Source organism: Gadus morhua, chromosome 15 (assembly GCF_902167405.1).
Source record: "Gadus morhua chromosome 15, gadMor3.0, whole genome shotgun sequence".
In the NCBI taxonomy this organism is placed as follows: Eukaryota; Metazoa; Chordata; class Actinopteri; order Gadiformes; family Gadidae; genus Gadus; species Gadus morhua.
In genome coordinates this window covers 18,871,152-18,889,845 of record NC_044062.1, presented here as the reverse complement: position 1 = coordinate 18,889,845, position 18,694 = coordinate 18,871,152, and the positions used below count along the sequence as shown (strand labels likewise).

The 18,694-nt window shown below is 48.6% G+C and overlaps 1 protein-coding gene across 1 annotated transcript in view; it reads left to right on the top strand.

The window, feature by feature from the left end:
* ryr2b (ryanodine receptor 2b (cardiac)) overlaps positions 1–18,694 on the top strand; it is a 75,055-nt gene that overhangs the window by 12,809 nt on the left and 43,552 nt on the right. The window contains exons 19-43 of the mRNA XM_030379776.1: positions 1,210–1,402; positions 1,836–2,058; positions 2,330–2,434; positions 2,790–2,893; positions 3,166–3,249; positions 3,537–3,696; positions 3,944–4,091; positions 4,447–4,658; positions 4,982–5,156; positions 5,527–5,735; positions 5,999–6,188; positions 7,934–8,072; positions 8,785–8,899; positions 9,198–9,358; positions 10,053–10,212; positions 10,359–10,445; positions 10,538–10,764; positions 12,702–12,915; positions 13,121–13,828; positions 14,473–14,673; positions 15,114–15,225; positions 16,340–16,616; positions 17,728–17,842; positions 18,273–18,405; positions 18,643–18,694. The exon at positions 18,643–18,694 is cut by the window's right edge and continues 52 nt beyond it. Coding sequence (XP_030235636.1) covers positions 1,210–1,402; positions 1,836–2,058; positions 2,330–2,434; positions 2,790–2,893; positions 3,166–3,249; positions 3,537–3,696; positions 3,944–4,091; positions 4,447–4,658; positions 4,982–5,156; positions 5,527–5,735; positions 5,999–6,188; positions 7,934–8,072; positions 8,785–8,899; positions 9,198–9,358; positions 10,053–10,212; positions 10,359–10,445; positions 10,538–10,764; positions 12,702–12,915; positions 13,121–13,828; positions 14,473–14,673; positions 15,114–15,225; positions 16,340–16,616; positions 17,728–17,842; positions 18,273–18,405; positions 18,643–18,694 — 4,504 coding nt within the window. The remainder of the gene's footprint in view (positions 1–1,209; positions 1,403–1,835; positions 2,059–2,329; positions 2,435–2,789; positions 2,894–3,165; positions 3,250–3,536; positions 3,697–3,943; positions 4,092–4,446; positions 4,659–4,981; positions 5,157–5,526; positions 5,736–5,998; positions 6,189–7,933; positions 8,073–8,784; positions 8,900–9,197; positions 9,359–10,052; positions 10,213–10,358; positions 10,446–10,537; positions 10,765–12,701; positions 12,916–13,120; positions 13,829–14,472; positions 14,674–15,113; positions 15,226–16,339; positions 16,617–17,727; positions 17,843–18,272; positions 18,406–18,642) is intronic.

Here is an 18,694-nt window from a genome sequence, read left to right as displayed (position 1 = left end):
TTATTCTTTGTTATAACCGTTCTGCTGTTGGTGTTATGGCGCATAACACGTCGGACTCTCGTCTCTGGTCTTTCCACAACAAGACTCATAGTTGGGATTATCTCAGCCATGGTTGAGAAGGAATTAGGGAAAAGGAACGTTGGCTTTGCCTCCATGAAGTACATGAACATGGAGGAGAAAGCGATTGTTGCCCGCGATTATTTAGATATATTTCAAATTCAATTTAATTGTCTCCCGCTTGAGCCCCGCTTCCCGCTGTCCGCTGCCGAGGGACCACCGCCTCAGCGCTGCCCGCTGCAGAAGGTGGTGGTGCCCAAGCGCTGCCCGCTGCCGTGGCGGTGGTCCCTCGGCAGCGAGGCTCCGGCGGGAGACAATCAAGGTTAACAATCGCAGGCAACAATCCCTTTCCCCTCCATGTCGTGGTTCAGTCTACTTCAGATTGATGTGGACGTGGAAGAACCAGAGACGTCGGGAGAACCTGACGCATTCGTTTGAGATTTATAATATCGTCTGGTCGCGCACACACCTTTCGGCCGTGCAATATATATTATATGATATAGATATCTATGTATAATATGATATTATTTAGATAGAGATGCAGGACTCCCGCCGGAGCACCCGGAGTGTTCTAGAATATTTACAGAACACGGCCAAAGGCTGTGTGCGCCTTGGCATTGTGATACATCCACTGTAAACAGAGCGCATGGTACCACGGCCGCAAGCTGCTCAGGGCCACACCCCCACCCTCCTCCTTGACCCGCCTCTCTCCTCCTCATTTGCATTAAAGCTACAGACACCGAAACGGCGCGTTTGGGGAAAGCTCAATGTGCGACTGGCTCCTAGCGGCTTTTAATTCTGCACCACAGCTGAATTTTGGGAACATCTTCAAATACTGTATAAGGGGCCCACTAATATCTATATTAAAGCATCCATAAAGTAGCATGCCATGGGACCTTTAATACAGTTTAAGGGTGAAACAAGCATTTACTGACAATGATCAACACTCACTCAAATGCTGCATTCACGTAACATTCGCTGAAATGCTACATTCTCACACTCCATTCCACATTTGAAAAGCGTAATTTCAAAGTGATATCAAAATTCAAATATGGCAAAGACACATCGAGGCTCTGGGATTTACTAACGATCATTAGCAGAATGTTTAACAGTTGCCGTAACCCTCTGGACCCCCCATGGTGCACTGTGCAGGTTGTGTCAGTCGCCGGGTGAGTTCTCCCTTCCCTCACCTGCTGAGAGACGAGGACGTGGTCAGTTGCTGCCTGGACCTTGTGGCGCCCTCCATCTCCTTCCGGGTCAACGGGCTGCCCGTGCAGGGCATGCTGGAGAACTTCAACAGCGACGGCCTGATGCACCCTGTGGTCAGCTTCTCCGCTGGAGTCAAGTCAGTATGAAGGATGTGCATCCATTCCTGATGTTCTGTCTCACCCCATCTCCCCATTAGTTAGTGTGCCTGCTTTTTCAGAATGCTAATTGTAGTGATTATTATCATCAACAAGTCATTGAAAAGAAGCTTCTATCTAAAACAACTTACTGTGCATCCTTTAAATACATGACATTAATGATCAGGTACAAGTTGGGCATCAGAGAGAGGGACTGGTATATTACAGATGTTGGGGATGAACCTATAACCCTTTGGTTAAAGTTGATCACCCTCTTGACTCATTCTTGCTCCTCTTTTACCCATCTGTGATGAAACATTGCATTCGGATGCCAATGTATTTGTATAATACATGATTGAGTGTTTCAATACAATTATTTTGTCAATGTCACGAGCTCAAACTCCTTCTCCGTCCGGTCCGAACTCTGACCCCCAGGGTGCACTTCCTGTTCGGAGGACGGCACGGAGAGTTCCGCTTCCTGCCCCCGCCGGGTTTCGCCCCGTGCTCCGAGGCCCTGCTGCCCGGGGGGGCCAAGCTGAAGGTGGAGCCCTGCCAGCGCTACAGCCTGGACCCCGAGGACGGGGGGCGGGAGCTCCTGGGCCCCTCCATGGCCCTGCTGCCGCCCACCTTCACCCCCACACCCGTGGACATCAGCAAGGTACGCATGGTGTGATCCCATAGGGGTGGACTGACAGTGCCATGGATCTATGTTGGAGATCAGGACATGCTTTGCGCTGGTATCTTTTTGGTTGCAAAGCAAAGAGCAGTAGCCTTTCTTTGTGAATGGAGTAATGGGAAACGTTTTGTTTTAGTATTACACTTAATAGTACAAATACAAATGTAGCTACCATAAATCACACAGTCCAGAGGTAGTAGTGCTTATATTGTTTTGTTTTATTGTAACAGCTTCTCTCAAATGATATCTATAGGTGGAATTACCTGCGCAACTGGAACACATCCGGGAAAGACTGGCCGAGAATATCCATGAACTTTGGTCAATGGACAAGATAGGACTGGGCTGGGCCTACGGATCTGTAAGAGCAATACAATTAGCAGCACTATGGAAGCAATAATGCATAGGACTACAGACCCTTCTGTCGTATCTTAACATGTTCTGGTGATGTCCATAAAGACAGCATAAAGTCAAACAGTCCAGAAACTCAGGATTGCTGTTTGGTAATAGAACTGCATTTCTCCTCCTTTCAGATCCAACGTGCACCACTTTAATTATGCAAGCCACATACTGCATGCAAAAATCAAATGTATATAGTTAATCTAATTAACCTCCCTCTCTATGTCTGTGGCCTCTTCTGCACCAACTACATTTGGTCTGCCTCGGTTTCTCAAAAACGTCAGGGTGAGGTTGTGTCTGCTGTGTTTGATCTACAGGTGAGAGATGAGGCTAAGCGTTTGGACCCCGGCCTGGTCGAGTTCCAAAAGCTTCCTGAGAAGGAGAAGAACCAGAATCTTCAGATGGCTCAGATAACAATCAAGTACATTTCAACCCTTCTGTCAGAGAGTTTAAGATTCTAATCTAACTATGATGCACTACGATGCACTGTTTCTCATCGTTAAAATTATATATTTTTTGCATTTGATTTATGGATTATTTTGTAATTTGTTAGGTAGAGTTTCAATGAGATTTGGGTAGGGGATGCTCCCTCTTTGAGAGAATGTCCTCAAGACAAACACACACACACAATATTGGCATTGCCACCACGCTCAGTGCGCCAGCATTGTCTGATAAACAATATTTCACCTTAAGGACGCTCCTCGCTCTTGGATTCCACATTGGGCTGGCAGACGACCACGCTGAGAAACACCTTCAGTACATACGGCTTTCAGCAAAGTAGGTATCACAGCAGAGAACACATTGTCCATTGTCAAGGTGGCTCGCACCCTGACACCATTTCTGTGCCAATACAGAAACTCATGAGTTAGTACTTCATATCAGCCACGGCTGACAAAATACAGACTGTGATAACGTTTCGTCATTTCGTCATTCTTGACACGAACAGCAACCGCGAACGTCTATAAACAAGAGGCAGGCAGAGGCGCTGTCATCCGTCTGTCTGGCAGCTGGGACCCAGACATATTGATTCCCTCTAATTGATTGTGATTTGTGGTTGATGTGAGGTATGAGCAGCACAGCGGCTACCGGCCCGCCCCGCTCGACCTGAGCCAGATGGTGCTGGGCGTGGCCCTGGTGACGGCCGTGGACGCCCTGGCCCAGAACGAGCACAACGCCTGGGCCGAGCAGCTCATCGCACAGGGCTGGACCTATGGAGCTCAGCGGGTAGGCGCTGCACAACAGCACCGGAGCGCCTGCACACGTCTAGGATCAGAGTGTCATATAGTCAACAGGGCGGTAGTTGGGAAGATTGGTGAAAGCAGCGATTTTATTATGCAATTTTCAAAGGTTAGTTGTGTGGTAATCGAAGTAATTATATATATGGATCAAAACGGTTCAAATCGAGGTTACATCATCAATTTAAAGTAGTGGAAAGCACTTGTTTAAAGTGTCTGCGTGGGGGTGTGTTCAGGAGGGGAAGGCCAAGAGGAGCCCCCAGCTGGTGCCGTACGGCCTGCTAGAGGAGCAGAGCAGGGAGGCGGGCAGAGACAGTGCCCGGGAGGCGGTCTGCACCCTGCTGGCCTACGGATACAGCCTGGAGCCCCTCGCCCTGGAGCCCGGTACGTCCCCCCCCCCCCTGAGAGCCATCACCCACCACCTTTATCCCCTCAGACCCATGATGAGGCCTCTTTCATAGAGCAGACCACAGCCATCACGGTTTATCGCATGGACCCTGATGGTTGTAAGGACAATCTGAATAGCTTACTTTTTTCGATAACAAAATTGCAATTTAAGCCTAATGTATTTTAGAAAATGTATTTTGTATTGATTTAAAATAATACATTTTGAATTGAATATTGAAAGTTTAACTGTTGCTAATTATATGAGCGTCATAATTCATTTTATGCATTTATTTTATAGTATTGCATTGCATCCTTTTTTGGGCAATACTACTTTCTTGCTTTGGTGCTGCAGCTGCTCTGAGCGACCCGTGCAGTCTGCCCTCCGCCGAGGGGGGCCGGATGTTTCGTGCCGACCAGCGCTACGCGGTGACCCAGGGCCGCTGGTACTTTGAGTTTGAGGTGCTGACGGCGGGGGCCATGAGGGTGGGCTGGGCTCGACCGCAATGCTCCCCGGACCGAGAGCTGGGCTCTGACGACTTGGCCTATGTCTTTGACGGCTCCACGGTGAGCTGGAGTTTCATCAGAAGTTTTATGAATGATGATTTTCAAAAGGATCCATATTGGATGCCTGCGCCATGTAACCTTCTCACTGCAGCGTGTTTAAAATAATAAAACCCATCCACCCAAGGTCCAGTCCACATCGGACATCATATCCTCTCTAAATCAATGTGGTACGTCGAAGAAAAATAAGAAGCAAGAAAATCCCATTCTGAAGAAAAAAGCGATTGCTGCAACGAAAAGGTTAAATGGTGCGGGTGTAAGGGCGTGGGCCGACGTCGACGAGTGTACAAAGTAAGCATCTGGGGCTTCTTCCTCCAACCCTCCAGGCCCAGTGGTTCCACCAGGGGGGCGAGCCTCTGGGCTGTCCCTGGAAGAGGGGTGACGTGGTGGGCTGCCTGCTGGACACGGCCCAGCGCACCATGGTGGTCAGCCTCAACGGGGAGGCACTGCTCAACCACCTGGGCTCGGAGCTGGCCGCCAAAGACTTTGACATCGGAGACGGTGTGTGGCGGGTTTCAAACGATAATGCTTTCTGCACGCATCGATAAGTCTCTCACCAATAGCCCTGTAGCATGCCCCTGTTTTTAGGTGCTTAAAGTTTGGCTTGCTCCGGACAGCTTTGACACAGTGGTCGGATTTTGAGTGGTATAGTAGAAACTTGAATACTAATACTATACTAATACTATAAATAATACTGACTTCACTGATACTGAAAAAGTTCACTGATACTACTCAAAGTTCCATATTCTTGGAATGCACCACCCATTAATATATGATGTAGACGGTGTGTAAGAGTTTAATGTCTGCTCTCCCGCTGTGTCTCTCCACTGCTCTGCTTGATTTCACTCATTCCCCTGATCCCACCTCACAGGCCTGCTGCCTGCGGTGAGCCTTGGGCTGAACCAGGCGGGGAGGCTGAACCTGGGCAGGCAGGGGGCCACGCTTCAGTGCTTTGCCCGCTGTGGCCTCAAGGAGGGCTACCAGCCCTTCGCCGACAACATGGCCAGAGAACCCCCCCTCTGGATGAGCTGGAGGCAGCCTCAGTTCATCTCCGTCCTACCCCACCACCGAGACCTGATGGTTAGTCGGCACCTTTATTGTACTTGTCTGTAGGAGAGGTGCTGCGGCCGCTGGACTGGGACTATTTTTATATTTTCTGTAATGCTTGCAGAGTTTTTCTCTGTTTTCGTACTGGCGTCAGTTTAAATGTTGACCGTAAAAATGAGATGCAAGTGAACGATGCCTTGCTGAAAAGATTGTGAATTCCTACATGTTCGATGAAGGCAATTAGAAATGATTATACCCTGCATTGGAATTACGTGTATTTCAACCGGTTCGTCAAGGTCACCAGAGACAGTGGGAAGGCCGATGCTTCCCCAAGCCTTAAGGTGTCTCAGCGAACGATGGCGTTGTCTAACCTCGGAGGCAGTGAGACGGGCTTCTACCGACTCAGCATGTCTGTCCAGACGGCTGCAGTACTCGCCAGTCCTGCAGGGGGTGCTCTCCCGGGGACCACCAGCCCGGTGTCTCCAAGTAAGTATTCCACAATTCATATTGTTTCCTATTGGTTAAAATTCCCATGCCATGCTACTTTATGGATGCTTATATATAGGTGTTAGTGGGTCCATAATACAGCATTTGAAGACTTTCAAGAAATTCAGCCTTTGTGCAGAATTACAGCCACTACGAGCCAGTCCCACAATGAGCTTTCCACAAACGTGCCGTTTTTTTGTGGCGGGTCAAGGTGAAGGGTGGGGGTGAGGCCATGAGCAGCTTGCGGCCACGGTACCATGCACTAGGGTGTACAGTGGATGTATCGCCATGGCTCGGATTCATCATCTGGAGGCGCACACAGCTTTTGGCCGTGTTCTGTAATATTCAAGAAAACTGTGGGTGCGGGAGTCCTGGAGCTCTATTTCTAAATAATATCATATTATACATAGATATCTATATCATAATATTTATTATTACGGCCAAAAGCTGTGTGCGCCTCCAGATGATATTATGAATCTCAAAAGACTGCGTCGGGTTCTCTGACGTCTCTGGATCTTCCACTTCCACATCAATCTGAAGTAGACTGAACCTCGGCATGGAGGGGAAAGGGATTGTTGCCCGCGATTGTTGACCGCGATTGTCTCCCGCCGGAGCCCCGCTGCCCGCTGCCGAGGCACCACCGCCTCGGTAGCGGGCAGCGTCGAGGCACCACCGCCTCGCGGCGATGGTGCCTCGCCGCGGTGGGGCCTGGCTGCAGTGGGGCCCCTGATGCTAGTGCCTCACGGCGGTGGGGCCTCGTAGTGCTAGTGCCTCACGGCGGTGGGGCCTGGCTGCGGTGGGGCCTCGTGGTGCTAGTGCCTCACGGCGGTGGGGCCTCGTGGTGCTAGTGCCTCGCGGCGGTGGGGCCTGGCTGCGGTGGGGCCTCGTGGTGCTAGTGCCTCGCGGCGGTGGGGCCTGGCTGCGGTGGGGCCTCGTGGTGCTAGTGCCTCACGGCGGTGGGCCCTCGTGGTGCTGGGGCCTCGTGGTGCTAGTGCCTCACGGCGGTGGGCCCTCGTGGTGCTGGGGCCTCGTGGTGCTAGTGCCTCGCGGCGGTGGGGCCTCACGGCATTGTCTCATTGGCGGGCCAAATTCTATGGGCGGGCAAGGCAGAGAAGGGGAGGTACCCCTTCTGACGACGTATGGGACCAAATTCGAAATCGAAGCATCTGAGCTTTCAAGGCGGAGCAGGATAGTGCTTGTTTTACACCTAACACCATTTCTAGCTACTGGGGGACCATAGGGAGGCTAGGGGAACTCATATTGATGTTAGAAGAACTCATAAAGTGAATTCATGCGGATTCATGCTATGGGACCTTTAACATTGGAATAACATTTAGCTAGGGGCCAGTTTGGCTTGTATTGGTTGTATTATTTATGGTTCATGCAGGTTGGTTTCCTGTCAATACAGCGCAATACAAGTGCAATGGTTAGGTCATCCCTTTGTGTGGATTTTAGTGAAGATGGCATATAAATGACCTTTGCTTCGTTTATATGAAATCTTTTGGAATATAAATTAACTTTGCCCTTAAAGTACAGTTGTCCATATGACTTAAAAAGGGCTTCACATTGGCCTATTTTACATAAAATGTAGATTTAAAATTACCATTTGGTCTCACTGATATTTAGGCCCCATGGTATCATCGTCCTCTGTTGTCTGTCCTTAACCTTAAAAAGAGGTCACAAACGATATACTGTTTAACTTAGTTTCGGTTTTCATTTTCTCAACTATCTGGGTCTGCCCACAGGCAGGAAGGAAATGGAGGAGTTTGAGGTGGACTCAGACTTTGAGGTGCTAATGAAGTCTGCCCATGGGTTCTCTGGATCGAGGGACGAGCTGAATCAAAAGGACCAGAGCCACGACAAAACATCCAGGCTCAAGCAGCGGTAGGTTGGGAACGGAGGGTGAGCAGAAAGGAATACACAGCGGAGAAGCCTAAGAGCCTGAGCGTGTTTGTGTGTGTGTGTGTGTGTGTGTGTGTGTGTGTGTGTGTGTGTGTGTGTGTGTGTGTGTGTGTGTGTGTGTGTCTATTTGTGTGTGTCTGTTTCTAAGGTATTTGTCCATGTGTCTGTGGGTATATTTGTGTGTGTGTTTGTGTGTGTCTGTTTATGTGTGTGTGTGTGTGTGTGTGTGTGTGTGTGTGTGTGTGTGTGTGTGTGTGTGTGTGTGTGTGTGTGTGTGTGGGTGTGTGTGTGTGTGTGTGTGTGTGTGTGTGTGTGTGTGTGTGTGTGTGTGTGTGTGTGCGACTGGAGCGTAGGAGGTCACTAGACCTCTCTCAGAACTGGGTATACTGCATGTTGGCTAGAGTTAGAGTTGGAATGGACCTCTTTCACTTTGGTGCACTTTACTCCTGGAATAAGCTGCAAAATACTTTTTGCTGCAAAACAAGATTTGTACATCTTTGTGCGCCTTCAATGGTAAATGTTTTTTTAGCGTTTACAATGTGTAAATGTAAGGTTCTAACGCTATGTGTGTATAATATTGTTATGGCATTCTCTTTGTAATCTCGCCAGCATTTAAATAGGTTCTCCCTCGATGTGTCTCAGAGACCTGAATGAGGAGTCAATAACAAACCAAAGCCTGTGTGTCCTGCAGAAGGTTCATGCTGAAGAAGAACAAACCGGGCTTGGTCTGCAGCAACTCCTCCGCCCGGCTGCTGGAGGACGTGCTCGTGGAGAAGGAAAACAACGGCTGTCTGGTGCAGAGCTCAATGGTAGGAACCCTTTAAGAGAGTTTTCACTGGAACATGATGTTCTTCATTTGTTTAGTTGATATTCATTTATGAATACATTATTCATGTTGTTTGTGGTTTTATGTTGTTAACCCTATGAGGGTATGGGGCAGGAATGACTCGTGGCTAGAGTGATAATTTCTGAGACAAAGCTAGCCCCAACCTGTTTCTAAACGAGCTGTCTCCGAATTAACTGATTAACTATTTATTTTATACTCTTATACATTTCATTATCAACAATAAAAGATCATGAGAGATCTTCTTATAATTTTTTTTCCAGTATTACTACTCAGTACGGGTGCTTCCTGGCCAGGACCCCTTCAATGTGTGGGTGGGCTGGGTGACCTCTGACTTCCACCAGCATGGGCCCACCTTCGACCCTGACAGAACCCGCACCGTGACGGTGACCTTGGGGGACGACAGCGGCAAGGTGCAGGAGAGGTCAGCATGAGCACACTTTTAATCATCAGCACGTGATATTTGTCCAGAATTGAACAGAATTCTAGATGTCGCTGGAGGTTAGGCTTGAGCGGCAGCTATTATTTCACCCTGTCACACCTGGGTAGACAGTATATGACAGTATCTGTCAAAAATATATATATACAAGGTGTGCTGGTGGTGATGGAAGTCATTGCAGAATGTGTGACATTTTATGGTCTACAGTGATCTGTGTCTAAAATGCAATTTGCCTCCTTGGACCAGTTTTTCTGGGTTTAAATACTGAAGACACATATAATAATGGATAGACAGGAAAAAAGGGCCCTTCTTACATATAACCGGTCCAAATCTCAGGCGTGTTCTTGTTTTTGATTAAAAAAAAACACGTAGGACTCATACTTGTAATCAGGTTTAATTTCCCCGGGTCACATCGCTGTATTCAGGAGCGTGAATATCTGTTGAATATCCAATATCTCTGTAACTTTAGAATAAATACTTTGAAATTAAAGCTTACCAGCCAGCCCCTAAACAGACATTTTGGAAGACGTTGTTATCTAGTTGAAGACTAATGATACCCAGTGTGTTAATTCACAAGAATGAATAAAACACTTTTTTTATTATGAAAGTTTTATCATAATAATTCATCAAACTGATATCCAGTGTGTCACGACTACGTGCCTGTGGTGTGTGTGCTCAGCGTGAAGCGAAGTAGCTGCTACATGGTGTGTGCGGGAGAAGCCACCGGTCTGTCCCAGAGCCGGAGGAGCGCGGGCCTTGAGATCGGCTGTCTGGTCAACAGCGCCAGCGGGCTGCTCACCTTCACGTCCAGCGGAGTGGACATGGCCACTTTCTACCAGGTGGGAAGGACATAGAGCGCTCGGGGCGAAATTCACCTGTTCAAAAAGCATGACACAGACCACATAGTGTCACACTACAATCTGGTTCCCCTGTTTCTGATGTTGTGCCATAATGATGATCCATACCCCTCTTGCATATTGCCCAGGTGGAGGGAAGCACAAGGCTGTTCCCTGCCGTCTTCATCAAGCCCACTGCCTCCCAAATGTTTCAGTTCAATCTGGGTTGTGTCAAGGTAACCACTGCTGCCAATTGATCCACTGGCTGTTATACTTTCTCTCCGTGTTTATATCTGGATGCTTTGTCTCTGTTCTCATCGCCCTGCAGAACGTGATGCCGTTGTCAGCGGGTCTCTTCCGCAGCCAGAGGACCAACACGGCTCCTCAGTGCCCTCCCAGGCTGCACGTCCAGCAGCTCTGCCCCGTCTCCTGGACCCGGGTGCCCCAGCAGACGCTGAGGGTGGAGGCGACGCGGCTGGACGCCCGCCACGGCTGGCAGGTGCAGTGCTCCGAGCCGCTGCAGGTCATGAACCTCCACATCCCGGATGAGAACAGGTTGGGAAGAGATGCCCTGTATTTACTGTTTGGTTTGAAAATTTTGAATTCTTCTTTGAAGGAAATGAATATTAAGAGTCATGTTTTGGGTGCTCTTGCATGATGCATCTAATCAAAACTTGGTTGCTGAATGGATTTGAACTACACATTTTAAATAACGTGGTATGAATTAACTGATGGAATATCCTACTTCCTCTCGCAAAGCCAGTGTGGTAGCAGGGAAAACCCATTTTGAAATACTTCATAATGGGTGCAGTCCATCTGTGATGGACTGCAGCGGTCTGCCAAGGCATGCATAACAATCAGATTTTGCGGATTACAAAGAAATTTGAATGAAACAAACACGTTGCAAATGATGAGCCGCTGAGAGTTGGGAGTAGAGGTGTCACGGGTCATACGCAAATGCTGCAATGTAGTATAACATTTAAATCTGTTGTAACCTTATTATGTAGGATCAGAGTGATGTATACGTAAGGTTTAATGTTACGTCAGGGATAATGGAACCCGACATTTACCCAGACACGGGTATCATTGGTTCGTATGGTTTATTGCTTCTTCTGAGTCTAAAACATATAGGGCCATATTTTAACGGTCTGAAACGCAAGTTAGAAGTGCCAAGCGCAAGTTGCTTTGTGGGCAGTTCTATAGCGACTCTTGCGCCCTGCGCAAATCTAAAAAGGGTTGGTCTGAAGTAGCCTAATTACCTGTAGGTGTGGTTTGGGCGTAACGTGCAATAAACCAATGAGAGTGCCAGCTCCCATCCCCTTTAAGAGCCATGACCGATTTGAATCTGACGAGTTGATATTTTGACAGCGCGTCTGCAGTCTCCGATGAGACGGATGCACATGAATTTCAAACTTCAAATGGCTCAGTTTATGGCCAAATAATATGGCCTAATTCACACATGGAATAAGGTTTTCTTCCACAACTTCAGAAATACTGAGTCCTCAAATAAAATTTGTCACAGAAAACACATGCGGTAACTGTGGTTCTATTTAATGATATACGCAATACATTATAAACATCGTTTCTTATCAGTATTGTTTGCATTATCGTTATCAACTTGTGTTCCTAAAATATGCTTGTGTCCCCCCGTTAATATACATTGCCATGGACTGTATTATGCGCTACGTGTTTAGTTTGCGTGTGTTTAAACAGATGGACGCACACACGCGCGCCCGCATTCATTAATTCTTTTACACATGCGCGCCCGCTTTCATTCATTCTTTTTAACACTCACTCGCGGCAAAACAATGTTTTCTCACGATCAAATACTCATCAATCCTAAAAGTTATGTGCATGTACACGATGTCTGTGTCAAGAAAATATGTGTTTGCTGTACGGTGTTTGCAGATGCATTGATTTAAAAGTACAACTTATTACGGCTGTATCAGCTGTTCTTTCCCAAATAATTGACCAAGAATGTTTGGCTAGGTAGATGAGAGAGGCAAAGTATATGCGCAAGGTGCACAAGCGACACTATGCATGCGCCCTTAAAATAGCATCTGAACAACGCGCCACTGCCTTTAAACCAGGTATTTCCTGGTTTGTGGCGCAGATGATTTCTGAAACTGCAAAACTGCAAACTAGCAACGACACATGCGCCAGTGAGAAAGTGAATTGCGCCGGATGCAAGATAGGGCCCTTAGCGTCCATAGCAACAGTATGTTATTCATAGCAACTCTATTATTCAGAAAGGCATATCTTGATTGGATTGCCTTGGAGATTCCTACCCATTACTCAAGGCCGACTTCGGATTCAGTATAGAATCGAACCTCTAGTAGGAATACAGGTGCAAATCTCAATGGCAGGTTTCTGTTAATTAATGGAATTGTATTTTTGGAAAACACTTAAATAATAATCAATAAAGTCATCAAAATAGCCAACACAATTTTAAATCATCAACATCTTACTGATAACCCTGACCCTGTCCATAGGTGCGTGGACATCTTGGAACTGTCGGAACGTCATGACCTCCTGACCTTTCATCACCACACCCTCCTCCTCTACTGCTCCCTCTGTGCCCTTGGCAACGCCAGGGTGAGCCACGCCCTCTGCAGTTACCTGGACCAATCCCAGCTCCTCTATGCCATTCAGAATCCCTATCTCCCTGGGCCGCTGCGAACAGCCTTATATAAACTCCTCATTCAGGTAACAAGGCTTTTTTCTGTCCTCCCCTGTTTTATTATTACGTTCGTTTTAACTGTGAATTGTTCAATCAATAACACATTAGAGATGCTCTACTTCTCCATTGATTTAGTTTGTCCAGTGTTTTCAGTGAATCCAACAAATGAGGTGCACAACCTTTAACACAGTGAGCCTACAACCTAAAACAATGATGTTATGCCCTGCTAAGGTTTACCTCAGCTCCAGCGCCACCGCGTGCCTCATGACCAACCAGGAGTACGTCATTCCCCTGACGGAGCAGGCCAGCTCCCTCACCCTTCAACCAGGCTCGGGTACCACGTGTGCGGGCTCTTCCGGTCCACCTAGTCCCATTCCGAGCATGGCCCTCAGCACCTCCCTCAAGCCCAAGATGCTCCTCTCCTTGACCTGCTTTGTGCGTGCGAGCAACGGGATCGCGGACGCTAGCGGAGAAGGTAGCGGCGGCGGCCCCGAGCCCTCAGTCTTCACGGGCAGCCCGCGCATCCCCCTGGAGCAGCTGAAGAGCCTCACCGTGGAGCTGCTCAGCGCGGCAGTGGGGGCGGCGGGGCAGGGCGTCCGCGACCCAGAAGGGGGCAGTGTTGAGCTGCTGCTGGTGCCGCCACTCCGGCTGTTCTACAGCCTGCTGGTCATGGGGGTGTTTGGGGACGAGGATCTGGGTAAGGTGCTGGAGCTGATCGAGCCCGGAGTCTTCCGCAGGGATCCCCGTGGCGAGGAAAAGGGGACGCTTGATGACCAGGGGGGCCGTGGGGGTGGTGATGATGATGATGATGATGAGGATGATGATGATGATGATAATGATGGATTTAGGAAAGAGCAGATGGGCTACAAAGGCGGGAAGGAAAACATTCCCAAACAAGGGCTACTCAAGATGAAGCTGCCCGAAGCTGTCAAACTGGAGGTAAATGTGCATACATATCTTTCCACTTTGATCTCATAACACCTTCTTTAGGCGATATTTACTCTAGCCTTCTTTTCTTTTATTGAATCCCCAAATTTCCCATCTGGGACTCATAAAGTGTACCTTCTCTCACTTAGCTCTGAAAATCCCTACAAGAGCAAAGCTAAACATACCACATTTCCCCTGCAATTACCTCCACTAAATTACCTCTCTATCGCTCTCTCTCTCATTCTGACTGTCCATCTCTCGCACTCTCTCTCTCTCCCTCTCACTTACTATCTCTCTCACTGTTTGTCTCACGCTCTCTCTCACTCTCGCTGTTGATCACGCTGTCTATCTTTCACATTCTCTCTCACTCACTCTCGCTGTCTATCTCTCACACTGTCTATCTTTCACGTTCTCTCTCTCACTCTCGCTGTCTATCTCTCACGCTCTCTATCTTTCACACTCTCTTCCTCGTTCTCTCTCTCTCTCCCCCTCACTCTCTATTTCTCTCTCTCTCTTTCTCTCTCTCCCTCACTCTCTCTCTCTCTCTCTCTCCCCCTCACTCTCTCTTTCTCTCTCTCTCTTTCTCTCTCTCTCCCTCACTCTCTCTCTCCCCCCCCCTCCCTCCCTCCCTCTCCCTCACCCTCCCTCCCCTCCAGCTGTGCCAGCTCCTGTCCTACCTGTGTGACTGCCAGGTGCGCCACAGGGTGGAGGCGGCGGCGGCCTTCTCGGAGAGCTTCGTGGGCCGGCTGCAGGAGAACCAGCGCCTGCGCTACAACCAGGTGATGGAGGCGTTTAACATGTCCGCCGCCCTCACCGCCCGCAAGACCAAGGAGTTCCGCTCCCCTCCGCTGGAGCAGGTGGGTGGACCCCTCCCTCACACGCCGATGGCATTAATATTGAATATGACATGGCAATATGATGCTATAACAATTTGCTGTTAGTGGCAGATAAAGGAGGCTATTTTGTGGAAATGGGTTTTGAGAAAATTGCAAAGCTGTTCATAACGAGCAAGATACGAACAAAGTGTTTTAATATGCTTAAACTGCAGTTTGGCTTATTATTCAAATAATTCTAAAACCGGTGTGAAATGTTGGTATCTGGTAGTATGTTGATGTAACGGCGATTGCAATCCCTTCGTCCATTCATCCATCCATCTGTCTCTAAAACCATATGCGGTTCAGCCGAGCAGCGGCGGGGAATGTCTCTGCCTGCTCACGCCTTTCATGGCAGCACGAGGCTGGATCCGAGCCCGGCTCATTATTTTTGCTCGGACATGCGTCACCGTCCTCCCTCTCAGATGAACATGCTGCTGAGCTTCAGATCGGATCAGGACCACGACGACTGTCCCTGTCCAGAGGAGATCCAGGACCTGCTACACGACTTCCACCACCGCCTCACCGCACACTGTGGTAAACCGCACGCACACTGAAGTTGTTGTTTTGTTTTTTTTTGGTTTGTATCTCGTGTTTCTGCACCAATACACCGCAGTAAATTGCTTGTGTGTGAAAGCTTACGAGGCAATAAAACCTGACTGATTCTGAAAAGGAAACCCAATTACCGATGCACTCTGAATGCGCAATGACCTGTTCTGCCCCGAACGATCCCAGAGGAAGCACTCACCACGGGGCTGGTTGGTATTGAAGAAGACACTTCCTATTTTGTGTGCGCCTCCTGTCCCCGGAGCAGGAATTGACACAGATGGTGATCAGGAGAGCGATGAGGGAACAGAGAGCAACATTAAAGACCGACTCGTCAGCCTGATAAGGAGGGTCATCGGCAGAAAAAAGAATTGCACAGACAGCGAGATTGAACGCAGATCAAAGTCTCCCAGTGGGTTTTAAGTTACAAGACCTTTTTATTTTCTCTTTGGGTGTGCTTGTGTGAGTTTGAGTGCTTTTGTGCATGTGTGTGTGTGTGTGTGTGTGTGCATGCGCGTTTGCAGTTTTGTTACCACTGATGGCATCATAGAAATGATGATGAAAATAACCAATGCAAAGAAATGATGTAACAAACCGCCCATCAGCATGTGCTCTTAACCCACGATCACAACTGTTTATTCAGGTTTGGATACCACATATATAGCATTAATCCTAGGGTAGGCCTTTGATTTTTGAAACATCTTTACAAAATGCATATACTGTTATATAGCAATTAATAAATCATATGCCCTGACCAAAAGTGATTGAATAAGCCTGTCCAATCATTTCACTCGGGAAGAATGAAATGATTGGACGGCACCCCTGTCTATCAGAGTCCTCCTCAAGGCTAGGTGGCTAGTCATGCGATTTTGGGGAGTCACTTTGATTTAAATCAAGTCATGATTTAATTACAATCTTTTCATTATCCTAGCAAACGATTTTTTACAAATTGTTTGCATCATGCAAAAACATTATACTTCAATTACTATTCTTATCTCTTATAAATCAGCAATAAGCTCCCCCAGCTCACTCGTCTGACTGGTAGTAATCTGCAAACAGAGCATCATTCTGTTAACTACTATTCCCACCCCCCTCCCCCCTCCAGTGTCCCTCAAGGAGCTCATCTCGGCGACGGTGGTCCTCTGGGCCCAGGAGAGCGAGGTGGGCGACCCGGCTCTGGTGAGGGCCATGTTCTCCCTGCTGCACCGCCAGTACCAGGGCCTGGCGGGCCAGATGGGAGCGCCGCTCCGCAGGGCCTACACCATCAGCCGGGCCTCGGTGGAGGACGCCGTGGGCCTGCTGGCCTCGCTGGGGCAGATCCGATCGCTGCTCAGCGTCCGCATGGGGGGCGAGGAGGAGCGGCTGATGATCCGAGGGCTCGGGTAGGTCTCGGGGACGTCGTGTGTTTCTTCCTCGCCGTGCGTCAGTGAATCTAGATTACATTTTGGCTGAATTACCCTGGAGGGTCTGCTGCTCTGCTGTCGTTATCCGAACCTCAGCGGGGCGTGCGTGCTGAACGGCGCACGTGGGGAGTGGGGTGTACTCATACCTACGGAAAACCATCAAGACAGTCAGACAATCAGAGTCACGTCCCTAGTCTGATCATAAACCGTAGTATACTACTAGAGCCAGTAGAACGGACAGTAACAGCCTAGTAACAAGGCCCTGTTGTATAGTCAGCCTGCCGACATTAACTGATGCTTTCTAGAAATTGTAGCAACAAACATAGAAAACACAAAAGATATTCTTGTAACTTACTTCTTCACAGACTTGCATTTTTAAGCTATTAGTGTTATGTTTCTAGCTGAAGTAATGTTCATAGTGATGACTAATATTCATTTCTGCACGATCAGGTGAGCTGTACGCTCATTTAATCTCGTTCTAAGAGGTCTAGTGGACCAATCAGGTTGATACTACAGTGGTATAATCACATGCTTCTGTCAGGGGAGACGTTAAAGGGGACCTATTATGCTTTTCGACTTTTATGACCTATAAACGTTGTTTTAATGATTGATAGTCATGTTTATCCGTACACAAAAAACGATGTAGATTTTCGGGAAACTCTTCCTCTCATCTGGGCGCTTTCGGCATTCTCTGTCAATGCTCGGTTTCGTCCTTCTCCGCCCCCTCGCCCCCCTCCTGCCAACCCAACTCCGTTGTGATTGGTTACCTTCCTTGAAGCGCGCGCGCGGGCAGATTTGACCATGCCTATGGGGGCGCGGCAGGAGTGCATCTACGTAGATGATTTCCCGGAAATGTGAATCGCAAACGTTGTCCCGAGTGTTTAGCGCTCTGCACAGCCACCCCAGACTGTCAGCAGGGAATACGTCGAAATGCATGTACGTCATTATTTTACACTTAAGTATGGTTAAACATGACTATCAATCATTATAACAACGTTTATAGGTAATGAAAGTCGAAAAAAGCATAATAGTTCCCCTTTAATCACTTATATTGTCATCTGAGTGCCCCGACGTCACTGTTTACCTGCAGGGATATCATGAACAACAAGGTGTTCTACCAGCACCCAGACCTGATGAGGGCGCTGGGGATGCACGAGACTGTGATGGAGGTGATGGTCAACGTGCTGGGGGAGGGAGAGTCCAAGGTAAGGAGCGGTCATCATGGTCTTCATCATCGTAGAGTTCACCACATAAAGAGCTGTGACATTGCTTCACCACACCGTTCCACCATCAGAGGTCGTTAGAAAATGATCCATTGTGAAGTCACTCACAGTGGGCTATTAGCGCGCTTTAAATTAGGAGAATCTTTTCCCTTGACTTGCGTGACTAAGTCGTCGCTGATCCGCTCTAATCCCACTGATGTGAATCCTGCCTTGCTCTCCTGCCTCTCTTGGCGCGACCTCTCCCTCTCTCTCTCTCTCTCTCTCTCTCTCTCTCCCTCTCTCTCTCTCCCTTTGTCTCTCTCTTGCTCTCGCTCTCTCTCTCTCTCTCTCTCTCTCTCTCTCTCTCTCTCTCTCTCTCTCTCTCTCTCTCTCTCTCTCTCTCTCCTTGCGTTCCACCGCGATGTCACGGCAGGAGATCAGCTTCCCCAAGATGGTGGCCCACTGTTGCCGGTTCCTGTGCTACTTCTGCCGCATCAGCCGCCGCAACCAGGGCGCTCTGTTCGACCGCCTCAGCTACCTTCTGGAGAACAGCAGCGTGGGACTAGGTGAACCAGCTCCTCCTCCCCTCCTCCCCTTCTTTACTTATTCACACTGGCTCTAACATCTCTACGGCCCACAAAGTTGCTCATAAACCCTCTCCTACAGGAGCCATTCACACTCATCGGCCACGCGCCAGGAGATAGGCTTCAGTCATCGTTACCCTTTCCAGCACTATTAAGCCTCCTTTTAAAGCTATAGAATTCCAAGGATTTATTTTGGAATTTCTGATTCTTGGTCCCTAGCCTCTCCATCCATGCGTGGAGCCACACCCCTGGACGTGGCTGCAGCCTCAGT